Source organism: Anopheles marshallii, chromosome 3 (assembly GCF_943734725.1).
Source record: "Anopheles marshallii chromosome 3, idAnoMarsDA_429_01, whole genome shotgun sequence".
NCBI classification, from domain to species: Eukaryota; Metazoa; Arthropoda; class Insecta; order Diptera; family Culicidae; genus Anopheles; species Anopheles marshallii.
The window spans coordinates 13970059-13997529 of NC_071327.1; the positions used below are offsets into that span (position 1 = coordinate 13970059).

At 40.9% G+C, this 27471-nt stretch overlaps 1 protein-coding gene across 1 annotated transcript in view; it reads right to left on the reverse strand.

The window, feature by feature from the left end:
- Nucleotides 1-4916, reverse strand: part of LOC128715566 (polypeptide N-acetylgalactosaminyltransferase 5) — a 38794-nt gene extending 33878 nt beyond the window's left edge. Inside the window, exon 1 of the mRNA XM_053810472.1 lies at nt 4725-4916. Coding sequence (XP_053666447.1) covers nt 4725-4916 — 192 coding nt within the window. The remainder of the gene's footprint in view (nt 1-4724) is intronic.
- Between the last annotated feature and the right edge of the window lie 22555 nt (nt 4917-27471).

The window sequence follows — 27471 nt, forward strand, 5'->3', positions numbered from 1 at the left end:
ATTGTTTATTGCAACAATTTGTGCTTGTGATTATTTAAAATTGTGTATACATATTGATTTTTTGTTTAATAAATTTTCGTTATTAAAACACTTCAATGCAAATGATGTGGCATGGAATTACATTTAAAAACGAAATGTGAAAAAATGTTCCTTAACAGCGAAGGACCTTTTTCCAACAAGTGAACAATAACTGCACTATAATAACAGACAATTCCTTCTGTTTTTTCTTTATTTTCCACCTTCACAATTGATGAAAGGATGATGGAGGCAGAGATTTTTTTTCGCGATTGACTGGCTCACCTGACGAAACGGAATGACAAAGGACGAACTGCCTTCTGCTTGTCCTTCCCTTCCCACCTCGTAGTACTTGTTTATCCACCCCGCTTTCTCTCTCTCTCTCTTTCTTTGTCTCTCTCCTTGGTCTATCTTTTTTAATCTGCTTGTTTAATGTTTTACAACGGACGAGGTTTAAAGCTGTGGGGTTCTTTTATGGGTGGGTGGGTAAAATTATCATAATTTACTCGCTACCGCTAACGCTAACTGCTACTACCACTCGTGGTTGGTGTTTTGTGATTGTTCTCGAGGTTTTGCAAACACAGGAGATCAGTGCGCGCGATTTCTGCGAAGCACATTCAGGAATGCGCAGGTGTAAAGGATGCGAGTTTGTCATTTTATCTCAAAGCGCCCTTTTTCAGAAGCAGAAATTTATGTTCTTTTTTTTTATCTCAACCAAACCATGGCCCTGTCCCCTGTCAGCGGTCTCAGGCATGCTCTGACTGTTCAGAAGCTACGAGTAATAGTGTCACTCCATGTCTAAATTGTGACTACAACGTAAAGAACACCCGCGCGAGAGCGAACCGTTCGCTGTGCCCTTTTTCTTACGCACAAAGACGAGGGGGAAAGATAAATACGATGAAAAGTATTCCGGATGAAGCATTGTAGCTGTCTAGCTTCGGTCTTTTTATCTTCTGTGAGTAATAGGGTGCAATTATGATATTATTGAAATATGATTACCATTATCAGCAGATGTACAGTGCGAGGATGAAAGTATGTCTATGTTACTAAAAAAAAGCCTTTGTAAGTGACAATTTATCATTTGTCTTTGCCTTATAGTCCTGATGGAGTTGAAAGGGGCGTGAAATTTTATTTTAGATAACGAATCACGTGGGTGACTTCTAAGCATATTCCTAAAAACCGCTTTTTATCTCACAATATGTCACACACAATGATCAACACAACAGCTAATTAACAGCATTTTATTTATCAATAACAATCCGGAGCTTTGTTAAACAGTTGTTGTTCCTGTTTAGTGCTTCAAACCGGCATTGCGGTACCAACGTCAGCCTTACATGGATGGTGAAAACACACACAAAACCATTTTAATGCTACGATTTGGAAAGCAAAAGTTAAGCAGACGTATAACTACCATCTCGATTATGCATTTTTATCATTCCACCTGCAGGACCCGCCTGTATGTGACGCACAAAATCCTCGGGCTCGTGAGCCGAGAAGCCATGTCAGCTCAAGCCAAACGGGGTTTGGTGAGCGTGTACAGCCTGCAGGCGACCCGTTAATGGCCAATGCGCACTGCACAACGCTCAACAGTGTGCACACTTCGGGTAAAATTATGCATTCACTGTGCGTTTATGTGTACCTTTATTTCCGCACTAATTAAAAGGCAAAACATTTGCGTCTCTATTTGCCACACCCGTGGGAGGGGGAGGGGAGGTTGCGTTAATGCGTGGGGAGGGGTGGTGGGATGCATTTTGCGTCAAGTGCAGTCGCAATAACTTGATTACCAGAGGCCAGTAAAGCACGACCAAAACACATACCGGGACACCGAGTGCAGCCAGTGGTGCAACAGTTCATTCTCGAGTGTCCTTTCGAACAGGCACGTTCAAATCCCTCTAGCAGCCCGGCTACGTACATCATTCCGAGCATAAAGGTGCCATTGAGCATATGCTGAATGGTCGAAAACGCTGGCACCAACACACAACCGAGCACCGACAAGCAAGGTGAACATATAAAATGTTGCAATTGTGCCTTTATTCGTTTGTTTTTTTCTCTAACAGCTTTATGGGGTGTTTCGTTTGCTTTATAATAAAAAGATGAACAATTTAATAATTTTCATTCTGCATGCACTCATCATTCACACAACCGGTAAATTATAAATGTGGTGTGTTAGAGGCAATCTTTTATAAAAAAAAGTGTTTGTTTGTCATTGCATCGTAAAGCACAACCAAAGGTAACTGAAAGAGAGAAGAACAAAGGTCTCAAGTTATTGAAAGTAAAGTGTAACTACAACATTTCCATTTTCATGTTAACGTCTTAAATTAAATGCAATATTTTAAATAGAAGACAAAAAAACGTCGTTGTAAAACGTCGACCAGTAAAATAAGCTGCTCGCAATGAAAAGGTTTCTTAATAAAAATGAAGTTGAATAAAACCCCAAGAACGAAGCCAACTGACGTATCCTTCCCACTCATAATTTATGCTAATGAAGTCAGGGACTTCTTTTGAACCGTAACCTTTCTTTGGCGCGTGAAGCCCACTCATACAACTCTCGGTGAAATCAACATTTACTGCATCGGTCGCTTCTGCTTCTGCACGTCCCGGCCACGGTTGGTGCAGGGGAGCGTATTATCATTACTTGTAGCTCGGTCTAACCGCAACGAGATTTCCTTCTACAACACCCGATCTTGGCACAACAAGGACAATGTACAGGACACGTTTGCTTACGATTCTTGCACATTTTATCTTTTATGCTCTCTCTTTTTTTATGCTTGTACCAATGCTCTTTAAGTAAATTTACATCCCGGGGCAGTTGGTGTGCAGCTGTTTCAATTCTTACCTTCATTACAGGAATATCGTTTTGTGCACACAGGATGTTGGACTATGAAGTGTCAAATTAAAAAAAAACTGTTCAAACTAAAAAAAAATTTTAAAGTTTTATGCTGAGGACAGCACATGCAAATTCATCTTTCTGTTCCAAAAAACTGTAAATTTTAAAAAGAAATAATAAGTGTCCAATGTGATGGGAGATGGGGCGGACCGGTGGCATGATGGTAGCGGCGCCGTTCTTCACACAAACGGACGGCATCAAAATCCTATCCGAAACGCAGGACTGACAATCCAGCTAAGGGTAAATAAAGTCACAGAAAGCCAGAAATGGCAGGCCTAGACTTCTAGAGGTTGTTGGGCCCGAAATAAAAGTGATGGGAAATAAGGATTCGTAATTCTTTTTTGACTCCAAAAGACGAAAACTCAAATTTAACTGCAAAATAAACCCCAGTTGAACCACGTCGGATCGGCTTCCGATCACTTCGGAGTTGACGTCGGATTTGACTGCGACTTCCGCACTCGTGTCCACTCCGAATTCAGCTTCTACTCCCGATTTGATATTAAATTTGACTCCAGATTCGACATCGGACGCCACTCTCAATTCAACTACAGTTTGAATTCGATGTTGAACCCAGTCTTGACCACAGGAATGTCCCGGTGTGTACATAGATATCGACCTTTTTTTTTTTTTTGATTTGTCGAGATTTTAACCCATATAACAGTATTAATCTTCCACATCGCTGCTTGGTACTTTTTAACAGATTTTTTGCCTAGAAATTCTTTATTTGACTTTTGCGAAAATCCACAAACCAAGTTATTTGTCGATGCATTCCTATATCTTCATATGTACTTTCCATCGAACGGAACAGAAAATATCTGAAGAACTCAGCGGGTAGAATCTTGCATCGTTCTGTTTCTAGACAAAGTTTTTACAATGAGATCAAAGCCGTTGTTCTTTGGTGTACATTCAATTTGCCATTGCGAAATTTACATATTATTTGATTAAATCAATATACATCTTGTTCATCCAACCACTAATCGAATAAAGCATTATTCGGCATCGTCCGACACAAAACAATCAAACCTTAAAATATAAAGTTCGAGATTTGTTTATCCATCGATCCTTGTAGCACCGTTCCCAAACGTATACTACATCAAAACCCGGGTCAGAGGGAAACTTTCCTAGATTAATCAAAATGGCTCCTAGAGTCATAGAGATCGAAAAACGGAATGGCTCGTGTACCAATACACACACACACACATTAATAGTCTCCACCTTCATGTTCGGTGATAAAAGGGTTTAGTTATTGATTTATGTAATTTTCTCGACTGCTGAGCAGTACCGCAACTTGAATGCGTAAAAGGACCAACATCCGGATACCGTTCCGATTCTGATGTTGCGACCTAAAAATACATTCAATATCCACACCCGTGCTACGCATTCCTTTACACTCCATCGCAAAGGTATGATCCTTTCCGGTTCGAAAGGTACGGCGTGATCGATAGCATCACATCCATTTCCCAACCAAAAGATAAAACGAATCAACGATGTCCCATCTGGTTTTTCCTGTGTTTTTGTTTTCGTTAGTAGAGCACTGCTGAATTTGTTGCTTTTTGATGAAAATATCTATCTCACATCCATATTTAGCATAGAACAAATGATAAATCGATAAACTTGTTCGTAAAAGCAGCAAAATGTTGCTGCTGCAGATAAAACTTTTCCGTCGATAGAACGGACACGAGCATTATGTACCGTAAAAGCAATTTCTTTCTATAAATTCCTCTACAATCCATTTTTAAATACTTATGAAAACCAATCACCATTTTCATCTTAATCAATCGGAACAACGGAATTTAATGAAAAAAAAAACTGTGTCACTTACCTCCACATCATACGTTCCACTGTTTCGTTTGCAAAGCCAGCTGGAACCACCACCCGTGCTGGGACAGTCGGCATATTTTACTATCAGTATCACATCGATCAACAGCCACACGAGCGAAGTCAGCACCACAATTCGGCAGGTATTCGTGCGAAGCTTCCCCCGAAACATTCTATTTAAGCTGACAACGGACATTTTAATTTTCACACTTTCTCTCCACCCCTCCCGCTGCTATTCACTTATCCCACCGAGCCGGAGATGTGATGAGCACTGCAAGCGAACGGCACGCAGATTCACACACATACGCAAGCACTAAATAGACATCAACATTAACACCCCGCGCTCGTGCACGCTTGTTAGCTGCTACGGAACACAACAATTTCGGTCGCACAAACACACAGAAGGATGCCTGCCCCTCGGGAAGAGAAGCGTACAAATTTCTCTTCGGTGGTTTTACTGTTACAATTTATCAATGCTGCTGAACATTATTGCACATTCATTAGTAACGTAATTACACACATTGCCTACTCCCTGCATACGCCACAAACAAAGCTACGGCACACTTATACACTGCACGATTAAACATTCGCTCATTACATTTTCGACCGTTTCAAAAACTGTGGAAGCTATGGAAATGGATAGTTTTGTAGATAAATGAAAGAAAAACATTATTTATTGTTCGGTACACCTATTCAACCAGTTTCAAACAGCCACAGTATAAAATGTTTGTTTAATCTAAGCGAAGGTTTGTTCGGCACAGGTTGTTCCACCATCGTTTAGCTACCGTTCAGCCAGGCTTGCGATAAGTAGGCGCCCCTTCTTCTTCCCCGGAAGTTAATTTAAAGTTTACAAGGTAAATTAAATATTTACCTCAAGACAACAAAACACAACCGGTGGCGAACCTTTAAAAACTGCACTTTCACCAACGCATGCCCACCGAAACGATAAAGCTTTTCTTGCCACTTCCGGTGAGTGGAGTGCACTCACAAAAATGTAACGCTTGCAATGGAAGTTAGCACGGAATTGTAGGTGCAACATACTCATCGTTCATATCAAATAATGCTATCAGACACGTGTTATGCTACATATCGGTAGTTATGAAATGTGAGCAGCTAAATTTAGAGTAACTCAGAACGGAGTTTACGTTACGAAATGGACGAATTTAAAGATGGGGAACTTTCTATCAAAATCGATGAAACTAACTTCAACTTCGGGTTTTCCTTCATTGTTCGCTTCTTCAAACTAATTAGCAGATCATTTCGAATTATTGAATTATTACGATAAGTAAATTAAGTAAATATTTTATTTGCATTTAATTTGCAAAGTAATATTATTGCATTTATGAAATATACGAATGCATTTTCTGTATCATAGAACACCTTTGCTAGAATAAGCAAAGCAGAGGACTTGGTTACAAAATAAAACTTTAGGGAAAAGATGTTTCATGAACGCTTGTTAATTTTATACATGTGATGTCTGCAACAAAGCTTTCATCACAGATGAATTCATGTTTCAACGCATCGTTTTGTTTTCCTTTACGATATTTATGGCAATGTGGCTATGTGCAATAAGCCTGCAAAAACCTAACGTCCATACAAAAGGTCGTTTTACGACATCGAAACAATGGAGAATGATACAAAGTGAATTAATCTGAATCTAACCGTCATGCACGCCAGGTCGGTACCCAGTTTTTGGTTTTGGACCGCTTGTTTGCCGAGTCATTGCGAAGAAAGCGATAGTACATAGTATGTCCGGTAGCATAAAGTACATAGACGTACACGTTTTGCCACTGAGAGCAGCACCATGTGGCCGCCCGAATGAATTTTAATGCGTTTCCGATGAATAATTAGTAACGGAGGATTCCCGTAAACGCCCACACGCTGGTTGGTCAACGCTGGTCGTGTTTCATATCTGTTGATGGTTCTGCCGACGAACGATGATGATGATGATGATGATGGCGATAATGATGATTATCGTCCAAACTCGGAATGATGATGAACGTGGTTTTAATTTACAGCCATTTTGCAGTTTGGTTAACTTTTGTTCCAATGGTAATCACATGATCGCACTTCCACAACGTGAATAAAATCATGTCGCGTGAAGGTTTACGATTTGTTTGCACATTTTTGAGCATTGAAAACAGTGGCAGTTGATTATTCTCATGTTCTGCCGTTGTCCAGCAGCATTATTGGAGCGTAAGATTGCTCTTTTATCTCGAATCTGCAATGAAATAAAACAAAAACATACATTACAAATAGTATTTAGAATCTTAAGAAACTCATTTACGAGACATGAAATGTTCATTTCTTGAAGAATTTGACAAGTCAAACATCTTAGAACTTTGCACAAAATTGATTAAATGAAATTGATACATGCTGACCAACAGTCTGAGCTGATTACAATGCTTATCACGCTAGCAGATGCGATTGGCCAGAATAATCAAATCACAGCAAACAGAAAACAGTTTGCACCGCGAATGCCAGTTTCACCGAATCTACTAGTTACTCTAAACAGAACGAGAGAAAAAACCTCACCCTGGGAGTATCATCCGCACCCTTTACAAACAAAAAGCATGCTAACGCTAACGTGTGTTCTGCAAAAGGATACTTAATCAGCAAAAAAATCCTGGCCTAATCGTTATTTACACAGGCGTCGAATAAATAAATACTGTACCTGTCGTAATCATGGGAGGAGATGGTAGAAACGAAAGCGCACCGGGGCTAATCGTGCTATCTAGACCATTATTTGAATCCATACGAAACACCATAACAATACCCATACCAAACAAATCATTTGCCATCTGCTGACATCATATCTTTTCCTCTCATCTACTTAATTCCCTAACGATAGATATTGGAATGCACACGCACTAATGAAAGATGTTTCTGAGAAATTAACACATTTAATCATTCTTTGCAATCAAGGTAAAATGATTATTAATTTTCAAAATTGTTACAACTTTTCAATACTATTTAAATAACTATGCGGTGTAATTGCAAAGAAACAAGTGAAGGAGTTTTGTTTACGTTCACTGTGTGTCAAACTGTTGTGTTCGTCAGACGTCTACCTTCATCGTAGTATTTTCGCTGGGTGAAGTGTCCGTTTTTACTATGTATTAGGTGTAGGGCCGGTTTAGGCAGGATAAAACATGCTATTGTACCACATGTCGGAATAGAACGCTCTTACAGTCATTTCCCGAGTTTTAATACATTAGATTGAGATAATAAGCAAACATATAATTGAAGCATCAAAAGAACTTCAATCACATAATATAGAGTTAACCACTGAGCCTAATAATAGTCGTTATAATAATTCTAATCTGAAAAGATCCTTCGTAATAGAAAAAAAAGTGATAAAAAAAAGTATATGAATTATTTAAGGCACATTTTCAAAGGTTTTAAATATTACAAAAAAAAAAGTTGCATTTGTAAAAGTAAAATCATTTCGTGATAGTTTGTGATTAAGTGTACATTCTATGACAATTGCAACCACACTAAAGTAAAGTATGAACAGATCTTTTTTGTTCCATTATTATACATGTAATGAAAAGGGAAATTTACTTACACTACGTGTTTACTTTATTACACAAGAGCAAAACAATATTCTACCAAGCAGCAGAATCGCACCAAAAAGAAAACTGCATCCTACCACGCGTTAAGTCTGTACCGGGTATGAAGGTACCGGGTAATCTAAACCATTAAACCTAGAAACCATTTTCCGGCAACAAAAAAAAGGGAAGGGAAAAGAACAGCATACCGTACCGTCGGATGAAAGCTTAAACCCTCCCTCGTCACACACACAAACGGCTCAGAAAATGCATTCCACAGCAAATGTGCAGCTTAGCTCGGTCATGGAAGGGTGGCGGGGAGGGGGAGGTATTTTTTATGGCCAGAAAAGCTCCAAATGTAAGAGAAAACAGTTTCATCCGGGCAGGTAGGTCAACAGGCAAAAAATAATCACCCCGGTGCAAACGGAACCGTCGGGCGGCGCGCGACCAAAACAACGTGGAACGACGAGCCAGCGTTCCCGGGGGTCGATTTTGGCCGGAGAAAACTGCCACAAAGCACATAAAACATCCATCGTGGAAAACGAATAACGGGAGTTTCTTTTTTTTTTGTTGGTGTGTGTGTGCTGCATTACCTGTGGGTTTGGATATGCGATACGATTATTCAGGAGATTGAAGATATTTAAATAAAAGCCGCGCGACGACGGTTGTAATTTTATGCAAATACATGACCACCGGAGCGCAAGCATAGTTACAAACCCCGAGGTACCGGTGGTACACGGTTTCAATGCACGTCTATTCAGCTTTGAGTGGAGTTTTTTTTTATTTGCTACAAACCAAAACATGTTTGGATGGTCAAGTAAAGCGGGCAATTTTTAAGCAAAATTGCACAAGCGCGAACAAAAAATAAGCGCATTGACTTACTATTTCCCACAACACAGAAGAGGGTTTAGTACAACTGGGACAGGAATCGGGCAGAACAGTTCTAAACAGTCGGAGGTAATTTTAGTGGAATTTAATAAAACATATTGGTTGAAATTTTCCCTGACATGATTCGAAACTCTGTAAGAAAAACCACGTTTAGAATGGCTGACCCAAAGCTTCAAGGTTGTTACTACTATTCGTGAAAGGTGTGTCGACCCCTGGTTTATCGTGAAAGTTAAAAATATTTTCAATATGATTCACCGTACCAATTTCGGTCAGCAAATATCAGAGCCAAGCACATGCTCAACCTTTCATTTATGCATGACAGTAACATAATAGTTGACGAGGGCCTTAAATAAAACACTGACCGAACATACCGAATCACCGAGACCCGAGTAACACGCGTCTAAAACAGACATATTACTCGCCCGATTCTTTAACGCTGGTCTCCTGCGGTGAAGTTTTGATGAGATCATTGTGCTTTGCGAAGCAATGTTATGTTTATGTGCGTTGTTGTTGTGGTAATTATATCAGTTTGTGAAGTGGATTACGAAGTATAAATTGCTCGCTGTCATTAAATCGCCGGCTATTAAATTGATACATTTTACCATAAAGGTTCTATCCGATCAAATAGCAGCACCGTAGGCGTTAGGCGTACGAGGTGTTCTTTGTTTGATGCATATTTAACGACCTGGAAAGCAACATGGGCCAATACATATTTTAAATGCAATCAAATATTGATCGTACCGCAAGCACCATTTCGAAATGTTATAAAAAAAACAAGTGAAGTGGAGTTTTTTTTTTTAAATTAATGTCAAACTACCATGCTATACTATCAGCGCTATTGTTCATTGATGATTTTAATAAAAGAATCTGTAGAATTATAAGCTTACCGAATTGTATCATTCATGCAATACAAAGTAAACAACTCGTTGAAAGCTGTCTTTGCTAATCTTTTTTACTAATGCCTTCTTTTATTAAGGGGATTAAGCTCTAACTTCATCAAGCAACGATCATACAATGATATATCTTCCGCATTTACCTGTTCCATCCATGACTGTCTGTTTTGTCTTACGTGTATCATATGTAGTTTAAAAGTTGAAACAAAAAAAGCTCCAGAAGATCCAACGTTTACCGGTTGTGCCATTCTTACTGGACCACATCATATGCCAAAGACAGTAAAAAGTAAACTTGTCTCCTGTGGTATGTAAATTAAAACCGTTTCTTCATCAACTTCTACACGCTCGACAGCTCTATCCGAAAGATAAATAAAGTTTACCAAAAAAAAAAAAAGAACTGTTACTTTAGCATTCTAACCTAGGATGGATTAAAACCCCAACGTCCTTGACAACGCATTTGTGCACTTACTTCCAACGATGCAGACATGAAGAGAAATAGATTAAGTTGTATAGTTTGGAAAAAAAACCACAACCGAGTCAGTACACAGACAAACTTTAAACAACCTGTGCAAAACGATGTACGGTGGGGGGGGCCTGTTTGCTAACACAAAGTCGCTTATCAGCTTCCCGGCGAAGTTATGGACGATGTGAAATGTTTGCGGAAACTCCTCACAGTGTGGGTTTTTCGTATACAACGCAACACAGGAACAACCAAAAGCCATTTAATTAAACAATCCAAAACCGGTGTAACATTTTGAAGATGAACAACGTAAATACGATTTTTGTTTCAAAATCTGTTATACAAACAACCTTCCAATGGTCTGGAACCATCGACCGGTTCGACCCGGTTTAGACCAGCAGATGTTACTCAGAACGTTCACAATACTTCGAAAAACCCAAAACCCATTGTCAGCTACAGCTCTTCCTAACCGGAGCACGGAAACGATATTGCTTCCGTTCGAAATCTAATAAATTACTACAGCTGCTTGACGTTACTACCCACTACTGCACTTAGAGTGCATTCTGCCGGCGTGCCACAGCCACAAAAGGCTGTTATGAAACCGAAAATTCGAGAGTACCATAATCAACTCGTTGGAATGGAAATAAAAAATAAAACAGGGTAGAAGCTCCAACGGTGTTGGGTAGGAAAATTTCACACACAAACCGTCCAAGCCTCCTCTCCGACCTTTTTTTGCGCGTCCAGCACAACGTGTTCGTTTCGGCCCCAATATATTAGAAGTTGTTCAGCAATTGTCCAGCTTCAGTGGCAAAAATTGCTGGCTGGGTTTGCTGATCGAGAAGTTGATAAAAATAAGGATGTGAAAAGTAATGGAAACAGCAAAACGATTTTTTGTTCCTTCATTCCCCGTTCCATGCCCGTGTCCATCGCGCTAAGCGAAGTAGTACGAGATTAGTACATCTGCAGCAATTTCAGCTAGAAATTTTGCACCGCCGGTGTATTTCTTGCCCGCCCTCAAATAGCAGTTCCTCAAATCGGACAGATGAATGGCATCCGAACGGATTGTTCCATTACGGAATCATGATTCGTGGACGCCTGCTGAAAGGCATTCGTTATGGTCCTTTTACAAAAAAAAACTGTGCTACCACTGCAATCCCGTACAAAAATCAAGCTTTCAACCTTCAGTTAATAAAAGGTTTCCTCTGTTTTTGAGCATTAATATTTAACATACGAAAGTCTACTTGCTTACTTTAGAAATGATCTATGAAGAGATGGAAAATTTCTAAAACTATACATAATATTGTTTAACTTCAAGAATACATCCTAAATATTACCTAAGATACAGTAGAACCAACAGAACATAACATGGAATCAACAGAAACGCTAACTCCACTGTTCTATAATTCGCCCATAGAATTTCAAGCCACATCTGAACAGTCAACAAAACGAGTTATAGGCTTAAAGATGGCATAAAAGAGCCAGCATATCAAAAACAAAACAATAACAATAGAAAAGCTTTCTGTTTTTTTTTCACATTTGAAAGAGATTCAAATCTTTCTACCAAACCCAATATCGGTCAATTCAGCAGTTTTGCCGTGTTTCAATTGTGAACTATCAGCAAAAACCATTTCAATTCTCTTTATCTTCGTACTGCTTGACTTGCGGCTCGAATCCTTTTCAAGGGCCACACACACACAGGAACACAGCTCTTAAAGGAAGCAAAAAAAAACCATTCCGCTTCTTTGCAACAAAGCCTCCACGGAGGAATGTCACGTGGACGTAACGGAGCTGATGAAATGCTGCAAAGAAAATCGTGTAAGGAATGCTCATATTTGAAAAATCTCCATTCCATTACAAATGGCGCCGGGCAGGATTGTTCTGTGCGACAGTTTGATTTTTTTTTTATTTTTAAATAGGAAAATGGTTTTTACTTCTTTTCCTTCCTGCATACTTTTACCTTCGGCTTGCCTCTTTGGAATAGCCTTCATAATTCAACATTTTCACCACAGCATACAGAGCGCGTAAGCCGACTTTGGCATGACTGGCATCAGCAATGCTGTCGGTCTTTGCTTAGCCTCGAGGCGAATGCATTACAGCACGCATCTTATAGGCTTAATTACAACGCAACGCGACAGAATGTGTTCCCATAGACACGCGAAACTGAGACATAAATTAATTACAGCACATGCATGCAGAGAATGGCTGGACCCCGCCTCACATTCTAAATAATGTAAACTACGAAAAGACGAGAGTTTTTTTTATCTTTCTTAGATTTCACTTATTCCATTCAAAAGAGAGCAACATTTCTTTCCTTTTTTAATGTTTTTTTCAACAAAAAGGAAAATTCAAGAAGGTTCCTGATATTATGCAAAATACGTGAGCCTCTCTGCAGTATGTGAAGCGTGACCAAGACATTGTGTGAATATCAATAGGAAGGATTTCTGCTATGTTTGCATCATAATATCATAAAATAAGCTTTCTGCCAACTGTTTTTGTGTCTCTGTGTTGCAAAGAAATAGTTTGTGTGCTAGTTTTTATACATCTTACTATACTGTTTTCTTTAAATTTTTATTATTTGTAGTTTTTGTAATACGTAAACAATGAGTTAAGAAAGTGTTTAAACCAGTATTGTCTTCCTCAAGTGTTTTTTTTATTTGATAGAATTACGAAATGGCAAACCCCAGTATGCAAATGTACCATAACTGCACGAAATTAACAAATAACCGACCTCCGAAACAGGCTAACCTTCTGTCACATCCCAAACAGATAATTTTTGGGAACGGTTGCCTTCCTTTCAATATTCCTCGGCTACAACCACTAAAGCAGAAATTGCCTATCACTCTGCGTGTTTTTCCTGCTTCTTCCTTTCATCATACTTACCAGGGCCTAAAGGACACTAGCAAAACAATAATCAAAATTCGGGCCCGCCTTTGACTGTTCCCGCATATCAAACAGGTCACAACAACAGGACCACACATTGTTGAAGGGCCCATTCAAGGGAAAGGGAAACTTGCATCACCGGCATCTATTTTCTGGAACGTTTATCGCTCTAAGGATGTAGACCTTTCCTGTTCTCTATCAACCCTGCAGATGAATCGATAAATTTTTCATTTTTTTACCTGACTTTCCTCCCGTTGCCAGCTACACGAATAGAGTAAAAGTTGAAAGGTTGCTCAAATTTATTTATAATTTCGAAGCTGTTGTTATGTTCACGAAACATTAAGAGTAATGAACAGATATTCCATAATTAATCAAAGCTTTGTATTAAATTGTTTCAAGCTATTGCATTGCTTTGATTTGTTCGCTAGGCGACATATGACGCTGGGTCGCTTCATGCAGCAAAACATGAAACCTGAACAAGCGCACAATCCTCGAAAATCCTTTGGGGCTTTCGGTGCGCTATAAATCGCATGAATTGAGCTCCCTCAACGCAACACAAAACCGCACATCCAATTCCAGCCCGATTGCAAGCATCGTGAGACGATAAATCCTGCAAATAAATGTCAGTGCGCCTAAAGCGGGGCCCCAAAAGAAAACGAAACGCAACGTATCGCGATCAATGACGAGCGTCATTTTCGCGCGATTTATGACGCTCGGTTACGATTTGCGCACGCTTCTCCATTTCCCGCGCGAATCCGTCCGAGCGGGGAAAACTTCATCGCTAAGTAGCAAACATGACCCGTAAAAGCGTAACACATCTACGCATTTAACACCTCTATCCTTAACGAACACGAATCTTCCCCAGCTAGATTTGGCAAGGAATGCGGGGGGGAGGAGGGAGGAAGGGAGTTGATCCAACCCGAGGATAAACGCTCGCTAGGAGAGCGGTAAAATCGAAGACGCACTTGGACGTCATCCTTTCACATTAAATCACTACAAACGAGCCACCCCGTTCGGTGTCTCCCCCTAGCGCTTACGGAAGGCAAGATTCACTTTCCGGCGGGGGTCAGCCGTAGCGGTCGTAATTTCACGGCGTCCGATGGCATCATATCATCGCTGGCGCAGACTGACAATACAGCGCGAGCGGAAAATTTATAACCAGTTGCTCTAGTTCATCGGTGAGTGCTGCGTGGCGTGTGCTCAACACATCGAACGTGCGGAACGGAAATGTTACTCCCCACGCCCAATAGCATTAGTGCCCTATCTACGGTTAACCAAAGATAACCCTTCGGTGACAATCAAGAAATGATAAAGTTAGTCTCGAAGCTTAACACAGTGCAACTCCATTCAATGTTGAAGAATTTTTGAATAATTAGCAGAAAAAAAAAAATTAAATTTGTTTATTGCTAATAAAAGATTGCATACCGATGCACATTTCGTTAAGTATTAATTTAATAAACCACTAAAGATGTATGATAAGTTAACGTAAAAGTACTATTTAAAAATGATCGATTTTGAAACCGCCCGGTATTGGTATCGGCGCCGATCTTCACACGATAGAACTGGTCCAAAATCCCATCCGAACCGAACCTCCAGTACGCAGGACTGAGCTACGTGTAAATAAAGTTAAAGATAGGCAGATGTGTAAATAAAGTGTGCCGACAAAGAAGGACATTTAAAATCGATTTGCTTCATAGTTTGGAATCTTTGGCATTTGGTCTAGTACATCCAACATTGGAGGTCTCATTCTAAATGGTCCTTCCTAGCTTAACTATTTGGCTATACACTCCACAAGATCCTCCCAGCACAGATTGATAATGCCTTCTTATTCGAAGCAATAAATTTGTTTTCTTCATGTTTTGTTGCTACAAGTCATCTGAAATGTTGAAACATTTACGAGCAAAGAACGACCTCTGCTTTAAAATTTGAAAGTTACGTTATGAAAGAATAAACGATATTAAATGAATGCAATTCGTTATTCGAGTTCAAATTCGAAAATTCGAGAAACGCCGATCTCTCACGGATAAAAATAATACGTCATAATAGCCCCAGAATTACGGACTGTCTGACAGGAACAACAAGTTGACCTGAACGTTTGTTGCACCAAGAAGAATAAGGATTCATAATTAGCTCCTACCATCCATATGCGTGATAATAATTTTTATATTCACACCGTGAGTCAATTTCATCCTTTTTTACTATTCAACAAACATCGGCTATTGCAAAGAATGTTTATTGCATGCAGTAAAATGCTACGAGTCTTTGTTAATATTTTGTTAATATATAATATTTTCTATGAAAAACGTGTTAGAAACTTCGAACCAGGCTCGTTCGTGTTAGGCACGGAATAATAAATACCCAAATGCTACGAGTATTTTGTTAATATTTTGTTAATATATAATATTTTCTATGAAAAACGTGTTAGAAACTTTGAACCAGGCTTGTTCGTGTTAGGCACGGAAAGGTTTAACAGTAAAAGCTTCAGACACAGCACCCAACTTCCCAACTTCTGCCGATGAAACAAGGCTCACGTTTCGCAATGCTTCGCTTTAACCATCCCCACTTGCGCCACTTGCAGGTTTCGCTACACGGACGGTTGAAACGAATACGGTACTGCCGGGCAGGTCGTAGATTATCATTAGCACAATGCACCGCTATCGATCACTTCTGGATGGTGAAAGATTAAGAATTGATGATAAGGTTCGAATCTTTCCTAATCATTGCTAACGTGTTCATTCGTCTGAATCGGGGTGGTTTAGAACCAGCGGCTTTATGGTATGTGTGCTAGCTTTTAAGATGGTGGAAATAATCGTGTTAGCTATCGACAATGGCGACGCCGATAACCATTTGTATTTGCTTTAATGAGACTGGTTGAAATTACAAATAAAGCAATACTCAACCGTTAGAGAGTATCGAAGTTACGTTGCGAAAGTCCCTTTTGTTATCTGCGTATGTACCACGAACCATATGCACAATAACACAACATCCATAACAGCGGGCAAAAGTTAATGGTGTGTATTTTGCTCGCATAGTGTGTGGCCAACAGGGCAAGATAAACACACACATCGCGCGCGACATAAAAATTCTTCCGCTCCGTTTAAACCGTGCCCGGTTCTTATCAGTCACCGGCCCAGTGTCTGCGTGTGGCTGTTTGCGTACTGTCAGCGCATTTGAATACAGTTATGAACTAGAACGAAATCAAGCAACTAGCCGGGCTGGAAATGGAACGATAAACAATACGCACACGGGGTTGCTTCAACACACAGCAACGGCACGAGCCGGGTGTGTGTGCGTGTGTGTTCGGTTGGCAAAGAAAGTTCGCTAAAATAAATAAAGTTCGCCAGCATTGTGCCACCGCGCGAGACACCGCGCGGGCAGCAGCAAAGCTCGTTTCGATTCGGAACCGGGGCAGCAGCACACTTTCGAAACAGGTTTCATACGTGGCTCGTTGGCAATTCCAGCGTCAAACCACGTAAAGGCACCCGCCGGGTGGTGCCGGTGCTGCCACGCGGTCGAAAAAGAGCCGGTTTCGAGCAAAAAAGGTAGCAGTTGCGGTAGCTAAACATTATGAACTCGTCCATACCGTATGGTTTTTTTCCACATAAGTATCGCCCAACCGGTAGGTTGGCTGGGTGCACAAGGGGACGATACCGATAAAATAAAATGTACTTCTTACCTAAATGGGCTTTTACCAAAGACCGCCCTAAACCATCGCCTAGTACTTTAGACTCTGGAGCGATGTAGAACGAAACCGAGTCCGATCGCAACCGGTTCAATTCCATACCATTAGGTTTCGCGCTGAACGACCCGATTGTTGGCGGTCCAAATCTGCGTACAAATCTCTATCAAAAGGGTGGTGTTTTTTTTGCAGAATTGCATAAAACACCGGTAAACTGGAGTCCCGAGAAGGAAGAAAGGGCCCTCTTTTTTCCACACACGATTCCAACGATCTCGCCCTGTTGCAATAGGATTAGCGTTTGTGGTACCCACGAACATGCCAGCACACATGCCATACCGTAAAGATTCATTACAGCTGCAAAGGAATTTAACTCGCGAGCACTCACATACACAAAAGGCAAAACATCATACTACAGCTACAGGACCCAAGCACGTGCGAACGGAACGCAGCGTGAGCTTCAAAACCATGCGCATCGACCCGGCGAGACACGTCAAAACGGCACACGTCAAAGAGTCATTTACACTACCACCACTACCACTAGCAGGCGAACGAGCAAATGGAGCTGTGGTTGTACTTACGTGCTGTGCCGGGCGTTACATTGGAAAGTATAACAGCAATCAATGGTGCACTTTATTTAAACTAGCAGCGACAAATTATGTGACTCAGACAAATGTGTGACTCGAATTAAGAAGTATTCCTCAAAGACTACAAAGTAAAATTTAATGATGTCACAAGATGAAATACAGGGTTTTCGGGTATTGTATTGACAAGTTCAGCGAGGCGTTGTTTTGCTCTGGTATATAATTGAGTTGCTCGGCAAGTTATGGAGTTGTACAGAAGAAGGCGTTGACATGTTTGGCAGAACTATTGAACGACGATAGAATGTTGTTGCTAGCAACGCGGTTGCTAAGGATTTGACAGAAGCTGCGTTACTATTCGCTGCAGCAGCACTTTGCTAGCAGCAGTGTTGCCATCAGCATCATTCGACGATTGCCCAATAGTTCTGCCGAACGTCAACACCTTCCTCTGTGCAATTCAATAACTCACCGAACCAGTTAATCACATTCTTCTCGTTTTAGCTGAATATTTTCATACCCAAACTATAACTATATTTTATTGGTAATTATCGTTTGTTTCTTAAATTAGAAGGTTTTGCTCGATTAAATCTGAATGTGCTGATATGTGACCAATTTAATTTGTATGTACTACGTAACGTTATGTGTAAAAGATGCCTTAATTGTTCGTGATTTGATGCAAAACGGTATTTGCCCGACCGAAACAACATCTCGCAGAACTTGTCAATATTATGCTCGAAAACCCTGTAAGATAAACTTTAAAGCTTTCCTACACTAACAATCATTGACACGTATACGACGCACACAAGCGGACAGGTGGATAGAAAGCGTTTTGTTGGTTCATTAGCACTCACAAAATAGTTACTGACTTGAACGATTTGAGACGCGGCTACCCGTCGACCGCACACGCAGGCTTTAGCGCTTATTCACACACGCATGGGAAGTTACATGCGCAGTTACACACATTAGTGCTCAAGCTTCAAGGAAAGATAGCAAAGCTACTGATGTCTAAAACCGATGGACAGTCTTGGGCGTTGGTGAAATGCTAATGACGTGCAAAGAGAGATATCGATGTTGACACAAAGGGGAGATATTAGGCAGCAGTCATCTGTAGACAAAGAACTTAATTAATGGAACTAAAGTCACTTCACTCTGGGAGGTCGTATTCATAAGCTCTTGCTGTTGAGAGATGTTAATTTAGTCGATCAACACCCAATATATGCTTTGTGAAAATGCATCCGAAAGCAACAGTAACAATCGTCATCGGTATTCTCCGATCTACTGACGATATTGGAGCGCCGAATGTACGTCCAACCTTTTTCCCTCTAATGAATAGTAATGATTGTCCCCCAAAATCCTATCGAACGACATAGACGAACACTAGTTCCGTACGTCAACAAACAGTCAAACCTTTTTTTTTAACTTCCGAGAATCAAGAGGACACAGTAATAACGGGCAAACGACCCACAATGGCAACACTGAACCAAGACGTCAATAAACGGCATATCATTATTTTAACTCGATATATCCACACTGTTACCAACGCCACTTGCGTACACATATTGGAAGTGGTGCTTATATCCTTTCTTTCCCCTCTTCAGACAATTCCATCTTGGCCCAGGACAGTCCGCTTGGGCAGCACAAGAAAATGTATATTAATGAAAGTGTTGTCTTTTTGCTGTTCTTTTTTCTTTCTTTCCTTCCAAAGCGCACACACCAACGGGCACTCGGTAACATACAGCTTAAGGCACCGGTATCCGGTTTCGTTCCGGTTTCCGGTTGACTGTGGTGAGAGGCTCGGAAAATCGACAACACGATCCAGACGGAACCATCTCCCCCGCATGACGGCCTTTGATCGGAAAGGAAAAACCGGAACTGCATGGACCGGAACCCACTCGGGAAAAGTGGAAGAAATATAAAAATAGCTTTACAATCACCACCGACCGGCCAAAAGGTCTACCCGGGGCGCAAAGGAATGGAAGAAAAATCAAAACCCCCTAAAGTGAGGCTCAAACCCTCCGCCGAACCCACCACCCATTGAACCATTGTGGCTTTGTTCCGGTCAGACGGCATAAGTTGCGTACTTCTATTAACTTTTGCTCGTTTTTTTAATGGTACAGTTCTAAACCATACTGTTGGAATCTTTTTTTTTTTAATTTATCATTAGTACTGATGGGAAAATAAATTGATTTTCAACTATAATATTCAGTCCAGTGGGGATAATAGACAGATATTTTGTTCATTACACAATAAACATTAAGTCCACGGGCAGCACAAAATATCTCTCTTCCGAAACAATCGAGACTCACTGTTTTGTCCCTCGCCCCGAACCGAACGCATACTAATGAAATAAAATCAGTTTTCAACATTTTCATTGGCCTTGTTCCTATCGGAACAGCCCTGGAACACAACTTCCACCCACTAAAACAGTGTCGTTTGTGAAAGTATGTTTTTTTTTTTCTCTTCTCTTTCTTTTATCCTGTGAATAAGAACAAACCCCCCCCGAAACGGGTTGAAGGAAATGCGAGAAAAATGTAAAAATGCAATCGAAATGGGATCAGTTTTCAAATGGAGCGAAAATAAGTCGAGCTTTCTTCCCGCGTCGACCACGGTGTGTGTGTGTGTGGGGGGGGGGGGGGGTGGGCATGGGGCGTCGTAGTAGTTATCAACAATAGCGCACCATGATGTTCATTTGGTGAAAACTGTCCCACACCATCGCTGGCTTACGCGCCCCGTTTGGCGAACTACAATTTTCCACCCAAAAACCCGGGTTGCGTATATACCATCTTCCATCCGGTCTGCTTCACTCGTTCGACCATTGGATGGTAGCGGTGCTGGCAAAAATTCACATAAAACCCCGAAACACGAGTATAAACCATCTCATTAAATTGAACGACATTGAATTCGTGCCGCAAACCGAGGACACCGGGCGTCCCGAAGAAATATCCAATTGAATGGAGTGATTTGTAATTTGATGTGACTTCAGATTCAATGCGAAAACGGGAACTGGGATCGCAACTGGAGAGGTTATTACATGCTGCTGCAGGTAATTATGTGCCGGAATTATTGAAGAAGTTAATTGAATTAAAATAGGCACAACTCTATCATGCAAACCATTTGAAATAGGATTGGTGGAGTTGAACTTCGGAGCTATTATTGATTGGAGTTCGTACTAGAGAGTACGTAATAGAAGTTCATCTACTATCAGAACTGTTTAATTCCACAAACGTTATGTTATGAGAAGAAAGCAGACCAGTCAAACTGATTGAGGTAAGAGTTCTAGTTGTAGATGACCTCAGTATCGCCAGTGACGAATGTTGCCTGTTGCGTTACCATAGAACAGACATCCCGAGAGCTTCTAATAACACTCTTTTGGGAGTGAAGATGTAACAAAGGTCCACGATCTCGGTGTTATCTGTAATAATTATTTGATCTGCACAGTTTCTGCAGAAAAACCAGAAACTCCAGAAATTGAGAACGAACCTTAAAAAATTGACCATTTTTAGCCTCATGACTACCTCACCGGTGAAGCCTCTTTTAGTGATAATGCATAGTTTCAATAACTTGTAGGAGCACTTTGATTTCAACTCTTTTATGCAACTATTAATTAGTTCTAATAATAGGTTTGAAAACAGTGTTCAATTAAATTTTGAATCTTAAGTTAAATCTCCTTAAATCTTTAAAAAAAGAAAAACAATTTAATCAACAATTAAAATCAATTAAATCCGAAAATAATTAAATTAAATTAACTGTTAATTGAATCAACAGTTAAATTAAAAAACAAACATCAAATCCTTCGAACATACTAACAACCTAACATTCAGTAAATCAATCGAATTAAACTTTATACACTGTTGAATAGAGATGGGAAATTGAATTCTTTTTAAGGATTTAAATCCGAGTTAAAGAGATAGAATGAAGATGCATTAATTCGCGATTTAATTCTTCACGGCGACCTTTCATTTGACGCATTGACTCTTGACTTGACTTGACATTGACTCAACTCTTGTGCGAGTTAACTCTTTAACTCGCGATTTAAATCATGAGTTGAAGATCACCGTGAATAACTCTTGAGGGAATTAACTCGCGATTTAAATCGTGAGTTTAAGGCCGTCGTGTAGAATTAAATCGCGAATTAATTCCTAAAAGAGTTGACTCACGATGGAAATCATGAGTTAAAGGTCACCGTGAAGAATTAAATCACGAGTTAACTCCCACAAGAGTTAATTCATGATTTAAATCGTGAGTTGAAGGTCGCCGTGAAGAATTAAATCTTAATTATTTTAAATGATTTCCTTTCTTAAGAATGAGTTAAATCACAAAGAGTTATAAATACACTCCTTTTAGATTAGAATTAACTCACTCCCTAGCAAGACTTAAATCATTCATTCACTCTGAATCATTGTGCACATCACTACTGTGTGAAGTTATTCGAAATAAAAAACAATATCCATGTTAAGTGTTGATGATGTGCACCACGCGAGTTTGATGCTCCCGGCCATCAATGATCCCGCACACAAACACACACGTGCACGTACAACAATAAAGCCACGTTCTATGTTGGCCAATAATCAGCACGTCAGCAAACACCAGCGCAGCGTCGCAAATGCAAAGGTATGCGACGGCTGGTTGGATGGTAAATGGCAGCGACAATTTTCTCATTTACTCCAAAACCGGTCCCACCGATTGTGCCCGCACCAGCTCCGCCGACGATGATGATACGGCATACGGATTACCCATTGCCAATCGCGGTGCCACAGCGTGGTGCCAAACCCAATGTGTCACACTGTGTCCACGCGGACGGTAAGATGGGAGTGTAACGGACGAATGGAAATAAATAAAACAAAATGCCAAAGAGGAAAGGTCTCTCCTAGCGCATGACAGCGTTAGCCTTTCCAGACGCACCTTGTGCCGGATTGGTATGCGATCGCAATAATGCACACCACAATGGTCCAATGGACACCGGAGCAGATTCTGTGCGCGTGCTGGCAAAGATACACCTAAAAGAAGTTTGCAGCTCCAGTGCATCTGTGGTGGTATGAAAGTTGACGTTGCTTGGGAAATACAACACAAATGTTTTTTTTTTATTGAAAAAAAGACTTCACTTTTCAACATTTTTTTAAACGTTTACACCTAAAGTGAGATCCATTTAACAAATTAGAACCAAATTAGAACAATAACAAAAAATGTGACACAACATCAAACTCAAACGAAGTGGATAATCAACAAGTAAAAAAAAAATAGAGCACAAAAGCAGTAGAAGTATCTCGTGAACTCTAGCTAATTTTACACCGGAATTCGTTTAATTTTATGTATTTTTTGTGTGACCAAAAAAAAAGGTGCAGAGGTCGTCTGGGCACTCATAATTTGCAACTAATTGCAACCTTTTCTCCTTGGAATTCATTTCAACTGGCAAAAAAAACGTAATATCAAGTTGATGGAATTCCTTCCCCTCGACAGAATTTAAGGCGTCCTTTACTTGTGTACCACCACCTTCTTTCCCTCCTTTGCTATCACCCTGCGCCAACAAAATTATTGATTCACGCAGCGGACGACCCAATGCAAAAGAAGGTCTGCACCGATATTTTTTTTTCTTTTCTTTCGCCTCGACGCATCAAGGAACGGAACGCACCACATTCCGTAATAAAAATGTGTAAAAGAAGCATACAAAAACGTCCAACCTTACAGCACCGATGTCGCCACGATTTTGACGATCTGGCGACAGCCGGGCTTGTTATGTGAGGCGACTAACTAAACGTCAACGAGCGTCGGTTGTGGCGGAATGGGAGGAGAACAAACGCTGCACTGAACGGCAGATCAGGCATCAAACTTTCTTTGTCACCTCATTCATGTTCGGTGAGCAGTTGTAGCGAACCCCGTGCACAAGACTTGCCGCGCGTCAAGTAGCTTCGTTCAGCTGTTGCTTCAACTTCAACGCCACGGTGTGAAACACTCAATCCATGAAGCATGTTTATGATTTGTGTTCATTGAGGAGATGCCGTCCCCTTATGTTGTATGCCTAATTTCTTCCAACCAATGGGAAATTCAACTCGGGTTAGGCAACATACGATAACATACGATAATAAGTAATTAAATAACGCAAGCAAATAAAAGCAGTCATTTTGACCGAAACGCTTCATTTTAATCACATTAATTTTTAAAGTTAAACTAATTTACCATAGTTGGTGCATGATTTTTACATGACTATTATATAAAAAGAAGTTTAAAAAGTAATAAAACATAATCTAGGACCTTGATATTGTTTATGAGGCACCATTAATAAAAAAAACGCTTGAAACGCTTGGTATTTCTAGTTGATAAGTTCAATGCAACTTAACTTAAACGTTTCTAAGCCGACTTTACACGATACCTAACCATTTCCGGACAAACAAAAAGGAAGCAATAACATTGAAATCGCTTGGCAGAAGATTAAACCGACAAAAAAAAAAACAAAACATTTTACAACCACGAAGCCTTTATCAACTCCAACAGACCCTACAATGGCTCGGCTGACAGTAAAAACGGCAAACAGAATGCGCCGTCATCGCTTCCATCGTGAGCCGATAATGTCGGATGTTTATCGTTGTAAAAAAAAAAACCGTACACTATCTGCCACCCATTGGTGCCATTTCCTTCTTGCTGTTTGCTTGCTATCTCAGGAATCTTACACGCCGCGCCACGGACACGTTTTGTTCTAATTTGTTACGATGCGATACCGCTTCCGAAAAATTCCGGCGGCGCACGTACACGTACGGAATATGTTCCGTTGTTTGACTCGCAAACCCCGAGAGGGCCGGCTTGTGCCAGATCCATGGCAAGAAAAAAGGAAAGTTCTTTTCCCCGATTTCGGTGCACTTGGCACACAAAACCTCCAGCAAACGCCACCGCTGATGAGAAAAATGTTAATGACGGGGAAAATTAACCCAACTTTCAATTCCCATGTTTACACCCCCTCCCTCCCCCTCCGAAAAGCGAGAGCCCCCGGCGAAGAGCTGGGCTAAGAATGGGCCAGAGGCAAAACAAACCAAAAAAAAAAAAAAAAACCCTACACATGCCCGCACAGTTAAATTCAATCCCTGCTGTGTGTTTGTTAATTCAACAGCAGTACTGCGACTAAAAGGACTACTGCCCGCTGCTGCTGGCAATGTCAATGTGCGTTTGAAAAATAAATACACCCTAAAGCAACTAATGGGACACTACCCTGCACACGCAGACACATACAAAAGCATAAAAACCCCCCACTCTGCCCACAAAAGCATTGCAAATCCGTTTCAGCTTTGGTAGACACTGTGGGCAAAACGATTAGGAGACCGAATGCTAGCGAATAAACGAAATCAAAAATGGGTGTTCTTTTTAAATGTGGGACACATTCCTGCCCCAACGGCAAGGCCATGGCACACTGTGTGGCAGCCATCATCCCCGGCAAGCAATGATCCTTTTTTTTGTCTCGTAATGAAGAAAAAATCATAAAAAGCTAAAGGACACTAAAGCTCCTCGATGATGCTTATGACCACACACACACACACACACACACACCCACAAACGGCAACAGCATTTGTAGCGGGTATAACAGTAAAAGCTGAGCCCGGGGATCAGAATCACGGCACATCAACCGGTCCCGAAACGTGCCATCGCCCACCACTTGTCCACTTGCTGGCGTCCTCCCGCCAGAAACTAATCCAATTAGTTTATCAGCGTGCTTCACCGCAACAGGATGATCGGCACACCGGAACCGGAGTGAAGCACGGATGAGCAGAAGAAACACACACCGGAAAACGTGGATTAGGTTCACTTTGTCTCTCCTTTTACCAACCCACAGTTAATCTGCTTCCGGAGAAGATCTCTACCGAGCAAAAAAAAAAAAAGAAGCAAAAACGGGAAGATTAGTGGAGAACAAAAAAAGGCGCAGGCGAAAAGGAACCAGAAGCAGCGACTTGTGGTGGCGAATAATACGAAAGAATCAAATCTGAACGCCTAATATGTTTCGGGCAAATCAAAAACTACGTAGAGGAGATTTGTTTACATCCTTCGTCAGAATTTTATCAATAAAAGATGTTAAACCAACATTTAAAACATATTTCAATAGTTATAATTAATATCACGTCGTGCTCGCATCACACTCCAGTCGTAGGAACCGGCAATGGGAATGATCATACTTTAAGATAGAAAGCTTCTCATTAAGTAAGAACATCATTTAAAAGGAATGTGAAATTAGGGCAGGTTGCAGCATGTCTGGTAGTGGCGCCGCTCTTCACACGACAAGAACGACCCAAAATCCCCTAAAAAAGCAATTCTCCGCAGCTTCAGGCATATAAAAGTTAAAGAACGGCAGCAATGGCAGATCAAGACCTCTTGAGGTTGCTGTACCGGTAAAATAGACGAGGAAGAGAGTGAGATAATTCACATCTCCAAGAACGATTTTTGTAACTCTTTTTTGATTTAAGTCATTCACAGTGCAAAAAAAAATCAGTCCATAGCTATTTAACTCAAGACTGAGTTAGCTAAGATCTATCTCAGATTAAAATCCTTGAGGTGAGTTATATTTTCCGTCCCTAGTGCTCTAATGGAAGTGACCAACGTCACATAACAAGTGACAGTGGATGGTAAATTCTCAAGGCCCTTTCCGCTCCACTAGGGTCTGCGCCAAGGAGATGGGCTAGCTTGTCTACTCTTCAACTTAGTGCTAGAGAGGGACTTCGAGGAACACCTGTTTTAAGTCAACCCAAATTTTAACGTACGCTGCTAATGGCATATACATAATAGGTTAAACGCTCTCTTACTTAGCGAATGCTTTCTAAAGGATTGAGCCAGGCAGCGGAAAAGCTCGGGTTGGAGATTAACGAGGCAAAACCAAGTTGCTGGTAGACTTTCTAAGTCGCCTAAAGTTTCATCCATCTTGGGTCTAATGTCAGCACCGGAAATAAGATGGATGTTGAGATACGCGCTTCTTCTCTACTTCTCTACTTAAAACAACTGTCTGACTGTATAAACTTATGTAGCTACTCGCCTACAACTCCGAAGTATGGACTTTGTCTAAAACTGAAGAAATCCTCTTATACAATGACCAGCTTCTACAATGACCAGCTCTACGAACTGTAGGCCGAACTCGTTCTAGTACAGTGGATTATAATCGCTAGGCTCCGGTGGGTTGATCACGTCATGAAAATGACACCAGACAACCCTGCCCATCCTGTCAGGTCGTCCACATGGACAGAGGAGTCGTGGCAGGCCCAAGATGAGATGGAGTGTCTGCCAGAAAGGACAAAACTAAACCGTGAGCGGTTTGAAGAACTCCTACAACAAGCCAACTAATCTAAGCTTGAATTCACAGACTTACTTTAATTACTTATTTGTATAGGAAAACTAACAGCGGATAAGCCCTCTCAAACGTCAAAACGCATACCAAAAAAAAATACTAGTACCAGATTCTTATAGACCCCGGCATGGCATGGGTGCACTTCAAAAGAGACCAGGCATGCACGAAGCTGCCTCCTAATTGACCATGTTTATTACTACTCGTCCGGATCCAAATGAAGACATACTCGCCAAAATGATACTCTTCAGAACGGTCCCCCCCATCATAAACCAACTACACTTCGCCACGACGCTCGTCTAAAGCTGGCGCGTCCCAGAGTCACGCCGGTGAACGTTTTCCTTCTTTTTTCCCACTCGGCACCGGTTTCAAAAATGATATCCACGTCTGCACCACCCGTATGATTAGTGTTTTACCGCGTGGCGCACACACAGCGGCCATTCAATTGCACTTGCGAACAACAGTCGTGCGCGGGCATGATACCACGTACTCCACTGCTGACCGAGGAGAGAACG